This window comes from Falco naumanni, chromosome 2 (assembly GCF_017639655.2).
Source record: "Falco naumanni isolate bFalNau1 chromosome 2, bFalNau1.pat, whole genome shotgun sequence".
NCBI lineage: Eukaryota > Metazoa > Chordata > Aves > Falconiformes > Falconidae > Falco > Falco naumanni.
Genome location: NC_054055.1, coordinates 90213678 through 90230246, shown reverse-complemented (window position 1 = coordinate 90230246; position 16569 = coordinate 90213678). Strand labels below are relative to the sequence as shown.

Below are 16569 nucleotides of genomic sequence, written 5' to 3'. Positions count from 1 at the left end.
AACAAATTATAGAAATCAAAGAATGAAAGGAGGCTTGTTAGAGTGTCTGGTCTATCTATTTGCCAAGCATGCTATAACGAACAGGCATTTGATTATAGCTTTAAATAGAGATCAATAAAAAATACTTACAGGGCCACACACATGACTAGGGGTCTGAAGCACATGACAGACAAGGCTGTGGGTCTGTTCAGCCCGGTGAAGACCAGACAAAGGGGGAACCTAATTGCTATCCACAGTTCCTTAATGGGCATTTACAAAACTGGAAGAGCTAGGCTCTTCTCAGAGGTCCACACCTAAAGGACATGGAGCAAATGACACAGGAGCGTGGCAAAACCACCCCGAATTATCACACCACTGATCAAGCACTGGAGCAGGTTTTCCAGAGAACTATTTCAATCTCCATCCTTGGAAATATTCAGCACTTGACTGTACAAGGCCTGAGCCACCAAATGTTGCACCCAGACTCAATTATTCTTAAATTCTACACTTGAAAATTAAATTGTATTTTCTTTTTATTCTAAAAAGATATTTTTAGCAATATGACTTAAATGTGATGGAAAACCTAACAAAAGAAGCCAGAAGAGGCTGAAAAACAAACATTTCACAGGATGGGTCAAATTTACGTCCCAGCACAAATTAAACACTATGAATAAGGCACCAAGCCTTTGAGACCCTGCATATGCTGCTCTGGAGTACAGACTCAATACATCAAGATTCAATTATGAAGATAATATTTAAATTTCTTATTAAAAATATGCCTAGCAAGACCCTTAAAGGCTAATTCTTTCTTTCAAAAGACCCATTTTGTTTTGATCACTACCCAGGATATTTCATAGTATAGGACATCACATCCACAAACCACACCCGTTTCAAAATAATGATCTACTCTGTAATTTTCCTGTACAGGAGCTTGTAAATTACGACATTTTACTACAATTTATAACGAATAATCTGACTCATAATGCCTCATCTCAGATTACTCAGTACCTAACAAATGAACTAAAAATAAGCCATTCAGAGAGAGTTCTACGCTTTTCCACTTACTTGTTTTAACTTGTAAAAAGCAAATACCATACAGGTAAGCTTTTTTTTGTCCTGAAAGAGGAAAAAACCCCACCAAAAGCAACACACACACACACACACACACACAGAGGAAAACAGGAGTTCTTGCTCAGTTCCTTTGTGTCTGTGAGCTCTGTAGGTCTCATCATAGGGCTTCTCTTCACTAGATCTATTAAACCCAAGTTACTTAATTCAAGGCAATCCATTACTAAACTGTCACTCCTCACACAAACTCCTTTGTTGAACTGTTTTTTTAAATCCACCCACTGTATGTGCCCACTCCATAAATGGTGAGCCTGAGCAAGACTGACCAAGCAGTAATACCGGTAGCCAGAAAAGGACATCCTTTGAGCTGGCACAGGAAAACAACATATCTCGTTTTTCAACTAAGTATCAAAGTCTTCCAGTCACAGTCAAAACCAGATCAGAAGCACAAAATGTGTTTAGATCAATGACAAATCTCCTCTGTGCCATAATGCCCTCTCATAATTAGTGGCAGGCACATATTCAAGACTTTCTGGCTCAGCACAACCACTCCATAATATATCTGCGTGGCCAGAGGAGTTCATGTATCAGAGCTCTATCCTACAGCAGAAGGGGAAATACTTTGCATTCTTAGTCTTCTGACAGTTTCAACCAAAAGGTCACTGATAAAAAAAATAAAAAACTCTAACATGTTCATTAGCAAACTGTTCAAATACACTGGGATTCCATGGGATAAAAAAAAATCATCATTATTTGACATTGAAAATCCTATTGGAACTAAGGAGACAATGCTTTTTGTAAGGTTTCAGTACGTGATTTAAAACCACCCTGATTTAGCTCACAGTATCTAACAGGGATACATCGAGACCTAAACTTTAAACAACAAACTTAAAAATCCACAATGATATATCTGAAAATTTTCCTTCCATACAGAGAAAAGTGCCCCAAAACAACCTAGCCTAATGCCAAAACACCCCAAATATGTGGTGGCTTTTTTCTCACATTACAGCCTAACCAGATGCTAGCTTCTGTTGCTACCTCTGAAAAACTCTTGCAGATGGCCAGGCCCTTTTACACTGGCACCTAACCATGGAAATTTTAACTCCAAAGGTAGGTATACATCTCTTATGCTTATGAAGAACACTTGAAAGTTGGAGCCTGAGCATCAGAAAAACAACAGCTGCAAAAGAAAAAAGGCCTATCTGGGCTCACAGATTTATAATCTACCTTTTATCCTGTCCTCTCTTGTTTGCAGTGTATTAAGAATAAAAAGAACATCACTGGGTTACCTTATTCACCCTTCCCCAGTCAACCAATAACTTACTCTCACTTTTAGTTGAGCTTGACCTTAACTCTCAAAAGTAAGAGTAACATTTGAAAACGTGCTTCAAAGTTACCCTTAAAAAGCCCAACTGTTTGCAGGCGGAGTAGGTTCTTTCTTTCCCACCTCTAACACATCTAAACTCACCACTGCCCATACTAAGGATCCAATCCAAAAGTAGTAATCATTTTTCCAGGCTTTGCTCTGTTATTGTTCTTACTACCAAACGATAAAAGGAGAGCATAAGACAGGGAACGCTATCTTCTGTCAGTAGATATTTATCTTTTAGTTCAGATGATCTGCTTGTCTGTTCAGAAGCTACCAAAGATAAGTCTTATAAAGCATTTGCTGTGGAAAGAAGCTCACTCAGCTGCTTATTGTGAGCACCCTGTAAAACGCAAGTGACTTGAAAACTCTCCTCTTACAACACAGTTAAGGTTTGCTACGGGCATAACTTATGATGCTGATGGTAAAGCTCCCCAGTCAACACACTGACACCACAACATCCACCAGAGCTTTAAGGTGAGGAAAGTTGATCTCCATGATTTCCCTGATGCTTGTTCTGAGCAAGCACAGGAAACCACCACCCAAAGCTGAGCAGTCTTTGCACTTGGAAGTACTTGTCACCAGCTAGCACTTGTAATAATGAAAACCAAACAATAAGCTGCAAGAGTTTTTTTTCCATCTCTGAAGCTGTTTAAACAATTAAGTGACAGACAGGAAGAAGGGGAAAAAATAATCAATTTTCTGCAAGATCTTAGTACTGGTTGGACCAAAGTGGGAAGGAACACACACGTGAATAAAGGAACAAGACGTGAAAAGGAGGGTGTTTTTAGAGCCCTAACGCTGTTCCGGTTTTTCACATTTTGGCCACTTACGTAAAAACAAAGGCTGCACAATTCAGTGTCAGGGGAAAAGACAGAACCCAGAATAGCTGAAAATACAGCAGAGGTCTTTTGAGTGGTATAAAGACAAGGCGAAGTGAGAACTAACTGAATTTGTTTGTCTATGTGTTTCAATACATATTAGCTCACCGGCTGGAACAAAACCTGGGTTTAAGTGATTTGGTGCCTCAACACACACCCCTGTCACTCAGAAGACAAAGTCATTATAGTAAAAGAGATAACAACCCTGCAGAACAATATAACAGTAAAAATTACGGAAGTATCGAAACCAGCAACAGAAGAGGAAGGGCAGAAAGGCTACATTTCATAAACATGAAACGAGCTGACTGACAAACAGGACCTGATGGTTAGAAACTTACAGGTGGTATGTTTTGAACTGTGGCTTTGAAATACTGATCTTTAAGCAGTTTTCTGTAAATAAGTTATAATCCTTTGCATAGAAAGCCACAGTCCTTAAGTTTATGCTGTTGCACAAAATCCCTAAGCTGCTATGGTTCGTCCATCCCTCTGATCTAAGGACAGGTATTAAAGCTGATAAACTCAGCCAGTATTAAACAGAGATTGCTGTGGTAAAAAACAAAACAAAACAAAAAACCCCAGAAGCTGCAATTCACTGGCTTAACAGTTCAGTTCAACACTTTCACAGGCACAAAGAAGAAAACAAATGATCTTGCATGAACTATGATATTACTGGGCAGAGCAGAGGGACCAGTTAAGACACCAGGGTGGGTAGGGAGCCAGTCACAAAGACTAGCTGAAGGCAATGCAGCGTATTAGCCTTCATAATTGCAAAACCCCAATAATAAAAGTTTGATGCCACTTAGGGCTACATAAAAGGGTTTCAAACACATAATTCTAAAAAACTGCATAAAGGCATAAGTTGGTATGATTCTCCATACATTTTGCACACTAACTCTAAAATAAACAAGGTTTGAGGGACACCTTCCATGTCACTATCATTTCCTCTGAAGATTTACAACCTGATAAGTGCTAATACTAATTCCACTGATTTTTGTGGAATTACTTCCTATGAGTAAAGATCACTCAAGTAAGCAGGAGATTTTCAGAAGATAAACCCCTTAAAATATACCTGGCCTCCCAATCAGATGGTTGCATTTCTTCTACCATCGCTACCTGGGGGAAGAAGTAGAGAAGCTGTCCACTTTATATCAAGGTAAAGTATACAGAAGCTGAATAACTACTCCTGCTGTTCCGTATTAGGACAAGGATTCATCCTTCTGGGAATCAAAAATGTGAACACTGATTTTTACTTACAGTACTTGGTGTAGTTTTAGTAGAGGCTGTTCATCCTGACATCCTGCAGAACTGGCTCCTTCAGCAAGCCAGTTTCAGGATACCAGAATGCTATACTGTGAACAGTGTGTTCAAAACCTTATTGGGCTGACTTGCTGTATGGAGGGGTTTCCAGCCACAGTGTTTTAAAATGTAGCAGCAGAAGGTCCTGGAATTCATCCTTCTTGGCATAACTTAGACTTCAGCTGCTATGACCTCAATTTGGCGCAGGTTTTTGTTTCATAAAACCTTCAGAAAATTAACATACCACATCTATTTTAATGACATACTGCTGCAAAAACATGAAGCTATGCACAGCTGTGGTACCTATGACTATCAGATTATGAGCAATGTAACACATTAACACAAGCCAAGAAGAGCCACCCATATATTGCTTGACTATTTGCAAGAATCTTTTGTGTAGCAACACGAAAATGCTACAGTGAATGTCACAAAAACAAAAAACATCTTTTGCTCTGGCACGGTTTCACAAAATGGGTTACATCTGCTGTAACAACTCAAGAATAATATTTATATTTGCCTTCACTAGTTAAGGAATCTAGCTGCCTAGTATGACAATAATAAATAAATATACAAAACTAACCCAATTCTTTCACAGGGCTGTCAAATTAAGACAGACGCCCCAGAACGTATCCTAGAATGCTTTGCCAATTTTAGTACATCATAGTTAGAAGTATTTATTTTCTTCCATAACACTTCTGTATCAGTAAAAGCTCCAATAAAAATACAACTTAAACAGGAATTCTTTTGCTGGAAAAGTTGATTGAATCCACCAAATCAGTATCATCTGCATGAATAAAAAGTATTTTTTTGCATTAGTATAACCATACAGCATTAGAGAGACTAAAAAAGTTTTTCTGGGTTAGATTTCACCTCTCACTTCTCATACCAGTGCTTGTATGCATAAAAAAAAAGGTAGAAGTTTTCATTATTAACTGTGACTGACCACATCCTGATAAAGTATCACAAGACTTTTTTAAAAACAAAACCCACAAGACAATTTAAAAACTACTAAAAAACTAACACACACACACACAAAAGTCTCAACTATGTATTTTATACTGCTTCACCAATGCAGGCAAAACGAAGTTTCAGAGCAGACTTCTTCCATTAGAAATACTTTACAGTCCGCTTCTAGTGAATTCAAAAGCATGTGATTTTTTACAACTGCTGTTCACCTTCTCTAAACACTACGGAGACAATACCGTCTCTTTAACAACTTCAGAGAATAAATGAGGCTGTATGCTCCAGTGGTAACAGATCACTGCACATCTGAAATGCAGGCAATTCCATAAAGTGCGTAGTGGTTCTTCATTTGAGTCACAGGATTTTTGGGTCTTGCCTAATCCACCAAGTTAAGTAGCAACAGTTTGCACTAGCAATATCTGAACAATAAGATGAATTTCAGGAGGAAACCATTCAGTGACAATTCACTCCTTTGTGCAATTAACGTATTTTGGCAACCAAGGGGTGTGATTTAAAGATTCTGCAAGGAGGAAGAGAAAGAAGTGTGTTTACTTAGTGGCCTCTGCAATTTTACCATGTCGTTTGTTTTTCTGCTGAGGTAGCAAGTGCTTGAATAAGCCTTATAATAAGATGAAAGCTTCAGAAGTTTTTGCCTTCCAATAACAACCAAATGTTTCCTTTTGAAAGCCTGTGACACAATAAAATAAAAAGCTCAGCTAATTTTTACTGATACTGTCAGTTTGTCTTTCTGAAACAGTGTTGCCTACTTTTTTGAGATACTTTTCGACAGCCTAGGTTTTAGGAAAGGTACAGTATAATTAACTAACCTTTGTTTATTCAAAGAGCTATACAAATGCATTTACTGGAGGCACCTAGGGCCAATACAGGAGGAGAATCCACTGAAAGTCTGCATTCTCATAGACTCAGCAACTGACAGGACACATGAGCATTTCTCCAAACCAGACTGTTCGGAACTAGTCCCACACCTAGACCTACCCAGAGAACTCGACCCCAGACCTTCAATCTATAAAAGTGCAATTGCCCATTTTGGAGAACATATCCCTCTCAGTGGCTGTCCCTCTTACATCTTAGCTCTCTGGGTTGAAAATACCATGTTCTGGTCAGATAGGACTTCAGGTTTACAACCACCCAGAAGCTACACATCATTGTCAACGTACTATGAACTACTACCGGTTGACAACTATGGCTCAATCAGGAGGTCCACAGCAAAAGACTAAGACTTTCTGCTGGTTCAAAGTTGTTTTCAAATTACCTGTTAGTTTTGCCAGGCTACATTAAACAAGTAAAGAGACAGGGAGCAGGCTGCAGCTAGGGCAGCAGTTTGTATCAATAAAACAAGGATATTGCTTAGAAATCAGGAATTAAATTTACTTCTAAACTCGCCATCTTTAAAACCACAGCAGCTTTATGTTACACACCTTAACTTTTATTTCTTTAAGTAGCAGTCAAAAAAATTCCCTAAAAACCTTTCAGGCTCTCCCTGGCACACATTTAATCAACTTGCACCGTTCTCCAGACTCTTATGCTCTGCTGCATTGAGCCATCTACATATATTTCCTAGAAGTCAGTTGCCTATCTGTCTCGGAGAGGAACAACTACAGAGACAGCTTCCTCCTGTGTGGTAACAGAAATATCTAGTAGATAAAACCCAAAAACATCATTAAGACATTTAAGTCCAGAAGGTTTAGGCAGGTTGTAAATTATGATCAGGACATTACATAACATAATGACTCATCATAACAAGTTCCCATTTCTTCACAAGTTGGTGCTAATCTTCAACTAATATCATTAATCAATCACACTACACTTATTTTGAAACTTGGTAGCATTTTGTAGAATGCAAAATGCATCTGAAGCAGCAAAATACAATCATTTCTGATTTGGGGGGAGTGGTATTTATGAATATTTGCTCTGTAGGGGAAAATAAGGAAAGCTGCTCCATTCTAAAGCTGACTAAGCATGCAGGTGTCCACTTAGTTTTGTTTAGCAATGTTAATTCAAAAATGCTATTTTAAAAGAAACCTCAGTGCTTGCCAAACTCTGGAAAACAAAGCCATATGTTAGCACTTGCTCTGTCATCAGATGCGTCTGCTTCATGTAACACACAACAGTAATGCCAGACTAAAAAAAAAAAGTGACTTGCAGAAAATAAAGATGAACATTATTCTAACTAAAAAAAAACAAAGGGGGGGGAAATTACATATATGAATGTTAGTCTAACCCCTCATAAAGTGTTCAACAATTGGAAATCTAGAAAGCAGAAACTTTCAGCAATGACTACGCTTGGTACCTCACCAGGATGCCCAGTTCAAGGCGGATTCAAAAGAAACTCAATTTGTATTGTCAGTCTTTTGGATTAGAACTGATTAAACTAAAGTTTCCTAAAATAGGGCTGTAAGTATTAAACCACACAGCCAGTTATCTATGACTAAATCCTTAAGAACTGCATATCCCTAAATATGACTAGATAGTAACATTTAATAGAGCAGCACACAATGACATCATCATGTTACAGCAAGTGTTCACATGAACATTCAAAGGAAAAAAAACACAATGGGAACAAATTGGAAACAGTTCTATTTTTTTGCTTTTGGAGAGGAAATATGTAATAAAAAATTATTTCAGATTTTTAAGATGGAGCTTGTCAAATTAAATTACTTTTAAAAAAAGGGTTGTTTCTTCTTTACTTAAGACTGTAAGAGCCTTGGTCCCTAGCATTCCAATCACAATACTCCCAACTTCCCTATTAAAGTTGTATTTATATATATATATATTGATTTATATTCATAAAGTTAGTAAATCACACTGATGATTACTTCCAAACATCATTTCTGAAAGTATAACTTGAAACAAGCTTAATATTTTTCCAGAGCTTAGAAAGATGGAAAGAAATCTTTGTCTTCAGAAATAAAAGCTGAGTCAGAGTGGAGTAAAACCCACCACTGTTTGTATAGTCTTTGTCTGAAAAACAGTGGTAAATTCAGAAATCAGAAGTTCCTCAGACTTCTTACCTTACCACTTTTTTCCCCAGATTTCTTCTTCTTAGGATTATCTTTCCAGAGAGATTCTACAGCAATGTATCCCTGAAGACTCCAGTCATATAGCTGTGTACCAGCAACCTTTGAAACAAAAGATATTAGAAAGCATTAATTTCACCTGGGAAATACTATTTTGCTTCTTGTTTAAGTGGAAGTAGTCTCAAAACACAAGATTCTTAACATCTTTCTGTTCAGGCTCAAGGTGTACAGCATTAATAAACACCGGGGGGGGGTGTGGGGGGGGCGGGCAGGGAGGCAGGAAGACACACGAGGAATAAGAAAAGTTGACTTGCTTAAAAACTGTTTCAAGACTACCTGAAGATACAACTGTATAAAAAGAGGTGGAGTGATGAAGCATGGAAACAATTCTGGTTTGCTTAGTATTCAACATTCAACAGATTTCCGTATGAAAATTATTTCTTAATTTGACCATACTCATTTAAAGACCAAAAAAACCCTCAACCAAAACCCCACAAGCAAGCCCTGCTTTGTTACTATTTCACAATTTTACATTTTCACTGTTTTGACAGAACGGTAAGAGCACCCCTTTGTTTCTTTTTATTTGATATTTAGAAGAAAGCCCCAATTTGCTGATAGATGATTGTAATGAAAAGAGTCGTCAATTCTCAAAACAGAAGACAGGTAGTAAAGACAGTGTTTGCTATATCACACCAACAGATAAAACCCCTAAACCTAACAAAAGAGTATCTCCTGTTGGATAATATGGAACTGTAATATTCATAGCATCCTTTAAATCTCAAGGGTTAGGCTTTTACAGCTCTAGGCTCAGGGCAGTACTCACTTTCATATCACTATTAGTTTTCTTACAAATGAAGAACAGCAAAACCGGACAATTTGCCCAACTAGGCACCTATTAAACTTATGACATCAAGAAATAAAAAGGTATTACCCGTTTCCCACAGCAGGCAAAGCTGCAAAATCAAAGCCATGAGAACAGTGCAAGCATAAAAGACATTTGCGAAACAGTTCTCTCACAAGTTTCTTCCAGCCTCCAACAAATCACTGCTCAGAGATTTCCTGAGCCAGAATTGATTTCTATGTGTATAACGTCGAAGGAATTTCCCTTCTATGAACTTGTTGCACTTTCCCTTGAACCCCTTGCAAATTTCTAACATTCACAACACCCTGTGCCAAAAAGTTCTACTGCTGGGCACGCGAGGTATGAAGAACCACTTCCTTCAGTTTGTCTGAACAACATTGAGCACACCAGTTAACATACCACAACGGTAAGAAATGTGCTTCTGGCCAGAGATCACATTACAACCTTACAGAAGGTGCTATTAAATCATAAGAATTAAGAGAAAACAAACCCAAAACAGCAACTACATTTCTGAGTCACAAATAAATCCAAACTATGCCTGTTTTAAATACAAAGAACTAGCATATTTGTCACCACATTTGACAATTACAGTTATACTGTGGTTTTAAACAAGTCTGTATGATGCACTGAGTTTTCTCTGTATTTGAGGGTGATAAAGGTCATCAGAAAAAAGTACATCAACTGCTCCAGGGATGAATGTGTTAAATCTCAAAAATCCCTCAATTCAAACATTACAGCTATAAACAGTTATCTTCTTTTTCAGTATCAGGAGTGCTCATTCTCATGTGCCTCAACAAAATAGTTCTGAAAGGCAGAGGAGCCTATGGCTCACCTGGAAGGATAGTGAGATCAGTTGCGCATGCAGTACAAACTTATAAGGACTGAAAAATAACAACTATAAACAAACAAACAGAGAGGTTTGTCTGCAATGTTACAGAGGACACAGCCATCAGCATAAAATCAGAAAGAACTACAGCTATCCATAAGTTATTTCTTGTTCCTTCTTAAAAATACTCCGTTAAAATAGATTAAACCACTACATAGCTAACATTACAAACTTTAAAAAGTATTCTTATAGGAGTCATACAATCAAGTGAATTACAAACTGTGCTGAGACACTGGTCATTCACATTGCTGGAGTAAAGTGGCTACATCACAAGGTACAGCAACCCAGATAGTTTAGTCTGCCACAGTCAACCAATGTTTCAACAGTGTACACTCCTCCTAAGAGCTGGGACCCGCGCACACGTTCACAGTTTGCATGAGCTGAAAAATACAGTTCTAGACAGACTGTAAGCTGTATGTTACAGGGTCAAGAGGAACACAGTCAAGAAATTTTTAGAAGCACCCAATGCATGTCCTCTTACGAATGCAACACTAGAGTCATTTGTTAGGGTCTTCTTCCACACCACTCTCTCATGAAGCAGTTGAAGAGGAAGCAGGTGGGTGCTGCAGTTGCCACCACAATTTTTGGGAGTGGCAGTTCAAACCAGGAACAGTAAAAGGAACAATAATAATACAAGCCATTCAACCCTTCAAAGCATTCATTCAAACATTCATACAAAGAGTTCCTTTCAAAGAGGGATAAGTTTTTTCCATGCAGTCATCTGGAATTCTTAACTTCTGGAAGACAACAATTTCCATCTCGTTTGTGTTAAATTACAACATGCTAAAATACCATCTCTGTTCAATGCAACATTAAGTAAGTTTGTATGCTAGAATTTGAACAAACAAGTTCAAAAGTTAGACTGAGTGGTTCTCAACTGGGACTCTGAAATAGTTAGAAACTGACCTTGGGCCACAAACACCCCTACTAGGCACTACTGGGCTAGCATCAGCAGTCTCTAAAGCCTAATTTGCATGTAAACGAACTCCCACATTGTAATTCCACACAGGACCATAAGCATGTAACATTGACTATAACGTATGTTTTATGTCAAGGTTATCGAGCAGAATTATGGCTAGCAATTCTTTACCTATATTGCAGGCTGAGAAACTAAACTGAGAATCTTCCAGCTTTTCTACATTTACATTGTTAACCAAGTAGTCGTAGTGCAATTTCACAAGCATTTCATTCTGCTGTAAATGTGGACCAAGTGACCCCAACTCCTCCTTTTCAACCCACAGTTCTGTAATCACGTCATGCTCTCAGTTATGTCAGTACAACTGTTTATGCCTTACAGACTAAACCGGGCAAGTGACAAGGTATAGGTTCAAGACACAGAAATAATTTAGTTAGTTGATAAAGAAATAAACGTAGGTATTGGGAAGCTGTTCTTCCTTTCAAGTAGGTGAGCATAACACACAGTACTTTAGAAAATTTGAGATGTTCTAATAACAAGGAACAAAAATTAATTCTAATGATAAGGAGAGTAATTTAGGTAACTTCATAAGGGAAAGTTTATTCCAGATAGAAGATAAACCACAATAAACACAAAACATTTTGAGTGTGTTATGATTAGCTAGAAAGTAGTAGCATTCCAAAACACTAAAGTTACACCAGACCAAAATAAAGTTTAGTATTAAATTCAGTTCCCTTACCACACATACAGTCTGACCATTTGTTCAGAGTGATACAAATGAAAGTAATACTAGCAAAGGAAATAAATCCTTTACAAATTTGTCATTTGTTAGAACGATTACTAAAGCAGGAAAAAAAGAAAAAAGTAGTTTGTGCATTGTTTCTATCTCCAGTTAGATGAACAGTGTCTGAAAACTACATATTACCAATTATGAACTGTTGCTATAACTTCACTTTGCAACTCACATTTTAAGAATTTTTTTTTCTTCCAGATAGATGCATCAAGTGTTGCACCTCAACTGCAAACACATTTTGCTCTGTTTATTTCCAACTCTCCAATGGAAAGTCTTTAATATAAAGGTGGGAAGGGTGGAGGACATAGACAAAACCCACCCAAAACTTTTTTTTAGTCTTTTAAAGTACAGTCAAAACTGAAAGTTTACCAAACAAAGGGAACTATACCACTGTAAATAAAAAAAGCTGTGATGCAGTACTCAAATGTGGAAGAAAAATAAGAAGAACATAAAGAATAAATTCTAAAATTTATGTTGCAGAATATTTCATATACTGTTCTATTAACTTGGCAAGTAAGCCTTGTAGTGCAAGCATCCCTTTCTATGCTTACAGAACTTTGGTGGGTTTTTTACAAGCTTATGAAACATTTCAAAGTAATTACTAGAGAGGAAAGTGCTTCCAATTTCAGATTAAAGCATAAAAATTATGGATATTAATATCTGCTTCAAACTTTGGTTAAAAAAAAAGTGCAAGAGATTAGAGGAACCAAAACAGTATCTAGGATATCACCCTCTTCACAGAAGTTTCCAAACTCTTATGTCTAGTGTCCTGACCAAGTCAACAAAGCTAAAGCTATTCCAATCAAGTTTCAGGCTCATGGTCTCATATCAGATTTTTCATTACAGTCAAACTAAGAACTGTGAATTAATCAAAGGGCAATCATGCACTTCAAAGTTTCCCTAAAACAAACACAGTATTGTGAAGCTGTTAGTAACAAATCCACAGTTAAGACTGAACTGAGCTTCTTTAAAAACAATAACATCAGTTTGAACACCGTTCAATCACTTCCCACTTCACTGTTCAGAAGGCAACTAGAATTTGAATACAGAGTTTCCAACAGGAATGTCTAAACTTCTTATATTTTGATTATTTTTTTTCCTGCCACTTGCATAATTTTCACTCCCTGAGAATAAGTCCACAGTAATATCTGTGTTCAGAGCATCTGAATCCCAGAAGCACTAAAAAGATTCCATTAAACATCAGGGTATGACCATGCTGGCAGAGTTCAAACCCAGCATTTTTTACTCTAAGTCAATGACCTTTCAGTTTTCAAAGAACATCATATGTTCTTGAATATCATATTTTCATCCTGACATCTGTGTTATTCACAAATCACTGATAACTGAATAATTTACCAAAGCCTGAAATATAAAGAATTTCTGATACACTAAAATATGTGCACTCTGAGTGGTTAAAGGCTGGATCTGAAAAAGAATGTGGTGGAGAACTGAGGAATCTGTCAGTACAATTAAGTGTAGACAGCAAGGCATATGAACTGAGATCAGCAGGGGCAGTAAGCAACTGTCTGATATCTTCTTTCCTCCTGCCTGGTTCTTTTTTTTTTTTTTTCCCCTCCACAGGAAAGCCCTTAAGCAAGTGTAAGTTAACATTGTTTCTTACGTGCCTGAAACAACCAATGGATGAATAGGAAAGGCATCTAATCAGCAGAATTCTCACACCATTCCAGAATATGCATGCTATCTTTCTTAAAACTCTATCCAACAAAAAGCAGAAAACATCAGTAGCAATGTTTCTCAAAATGTCATTCTCATGATTTCTCTATAGAATCTTCCCCGTCCCCTCCCCCCTCCTTCCTTCCTTCCAAATCCTGTTTTCATTTGCTCTCAAGGTATTTCAGGCTTCCTCAGTACTGCAAGTAAACACACAAACTGTACATACTAAGCATATTTACATTAATTTATAATTACTTGAGGTTAGAGATTCAGAAAAATAATTATGTTCCTCAAACTACACACACTACTGCCAATGTTAGAAAAAAAAAAAGTCACAAAAAGAAACAGAATGTGTGACCATCTTTCAGCCTGGACTTTGTGTTCTTTGACACAACAACTACCAATTTGTTAAGCGCCAAGCACACTGACAGGGCTTTTAAAAATGGATTATCAGTTAATTTGAAGGTAGGAGGCAACAATCAAAGTAAAAGACACTTCTCTAAAGAAAGGTATCATCACTGACCTTCGCAATAGCAACCGCTTGCTGAGGGTAATACAGGGAGGTACCAATACCCATGAGACCTGCAGGATACACTAACTTCTTTATTTTTGAGCCTGTTTCATAACAAAAACACAAAAAACCCACAACATGGTTAGCGTATATGCTAAGCAAGACAGTTGAATGGCCCTAACCTTTTATTTATAACCAAAACAATTTTATTAAATAGTTTAGCATGTTTTCTGTTCAGTCCTACTGATTTCTTAAGAAACATGATTACTCTGATCCGTAATTATTCTTTTAACCTTTTTAAGAGAGTATTTTTATTAACATATTTCCACGATGAAAAATAACTTACAGCTATATTTACTGTAGTAATACACAATTTAATTCAGTACTGAATAATGAACTAGAAGCCACAGTTAAGAGACATTTAAGAGAATTATACCAACCGATCCTCTTTTCTAAACTAAAAGGAAAAACTCGAGCAAAGAAATGTTAGGATAGCATTCTTTTGATACATCAAGCAGAACAAGAGTTGTTCCAATACAAACTTTGGAAGTTACCTTGCCTCACAAATATGGGCTATTCCACAACTGCTCTTATGAATAGTTTTTCTATTGGCAAAGCATTTGACAGTACTTTTGAAGTACATACAATCATGCGTTATGCCCATTGCTCAGTCCACAACTAAATTTTGAACTTTTTAATAAATTTGAATTCTATTCAATTATACAAGTCTAAATTTAACTGCCTGAAAAGGTCAACCTCTCACCACAGCTGGCCACAGGTTGTGTATCCTGGCCAACCAGTGACAATATGGGTTACTGAATCAGTTACAGGGCATGCTGCAATTTATGCAATCAGAAAGGAACATAGAAGGGAGCAGGTAAAGGAGAAAAGCAAACAGAACAGGAGAAGAAAAGGTCTTTGAACAGACATACAGGAGTCAGGATGCAGGAGTTCTGTTCCTCAGAGAGCAACCTGCTCTATATGCAAAGCCACACGTTCTTCTAATAAAGGAATAATCAATTTTGAAACACTAAACACTTCTAACATGCATTTCCTCTTCAACGTACATATGCTCATGATGAGATAAGAAACTTAGCAGTAAGCAGATACATTCATAAAGTGATGCTGCTAGTCTTGTGAAGAGGGAACTTGGTATCAATTAGCTATAAGAAAGCACAAAAAAGGCAAGCTTGATTGCATCTTTACAATCAGAAAAAAAACCAACACAGTTCTGTTATAATTTCTGGGAATAAGGAAGTCTCCTTTAGTGATCGACTATCAGTGTGCCTACTGTATCACTTTAGTATCTTAAACTATTACTTTATTCTTAATGCCTTACAGCAGGCTGCTACCTGCTGGAGATACCCATTAGAGGGAAGGTCAGGAATACTCCCAAATCCATTACAGAACTACTCAAAAGCGTGATGGTGTTCTCCCCCTGCCCCCAGCCTGACCTTCGTTTCCCATAACCCTGCTCAGTTATCAAGCAGCAGTCATCAAGGATGTGTCTGGTCACGATGGTTGCCTCTGGCTCACAGTGGATTCAGGGGGGACGGAAAACACCACCACAGCCCAGGGTTGATTTGAGCAATGCGCCCACCTAACCACAGTGCTGGTCAATGTCCGACTCAAGGCAAACGTGGAAGAAACTAACTTCTGCAGCTGGTACGCAAATATGACTGAGTCAATCATCTCACCCCATAAACAGCGAGCAGCCCAAGAGCCCTTTGTGCTCTCCTGGATGGCAGCAGGCTGCACAACAGGATGTCCCTTTGAGTAGAGATGGCCCTCAAGGTTACACCTGCCACAGAGATCCCTTACTCCTTGATACTGAGATACAACCTTAGCGAAGCTTAAAACATTTAGCAAGGTATCTTCGATTGCACACATACAATTCTTTAGACAAACTGCTGACCAAGTCTAGGAGTAGGATTGGATCCAGCTGCACCTAGACTCCACTGAGTTGGAGTTTAGAAAGCAAAAGAGTCCTCTCCGAACCTCAGAACTCAATGGGAGGGTCCTCCCAAAACGTCTGCCTTACCCTATCCTCTATGCAGTAAATAATAAAGTATACCTTGCCATCAAATCTTAGTAAATGTGACAGTGGTTTAACATCAAACTTTGTTAAATTGCTGTTTTACATGAAAAAAATACATTGTTTCTTCACACTTGTGATTAAGTGCATCACTCCACCCACAACACAAGATTAGAACAATTATCTTCAACAGCGTTTTAAACCAAGCTGGATGACTGCACAGTATTCACATGATTAAACTCTGAAAACCATACTTCCTACTTAATAGGCAGCTGTATCTTCAAGTGTTATGGTTCAACCT

At 37.7% G+C, this 16569-nt stretch overlaps 1 protein-coding gene across 6 annotated transcripts in view; it reads right to left on the bottom strand.

Moving 5' to 3' along the window:
- Positions 1–16569, bottom strand: part of APOO (apolipoprotein O) — a 32572-nt gene that overhangs the window by 3902 nt on the left and 12101 nt on the right. For all 6 annotated transcript variants that reach the window (XM_040582514.1, XM_040582511.1, XM_040582509.1 and 3 more), the window contains 2 exons: positions 14246–14337; positions 8586–8693 (listed from right to left, as the gene is read on the bottom strand). In XM_040582514.1, the coding sequence (XP_040438448.1) occupies positions 8586–8693; positions 14246–14337 (200 nt within the window). The remainder of the gene's footprint in view (positions 1–8585; positions 8694–14245; positions 14338–16569) is intronic.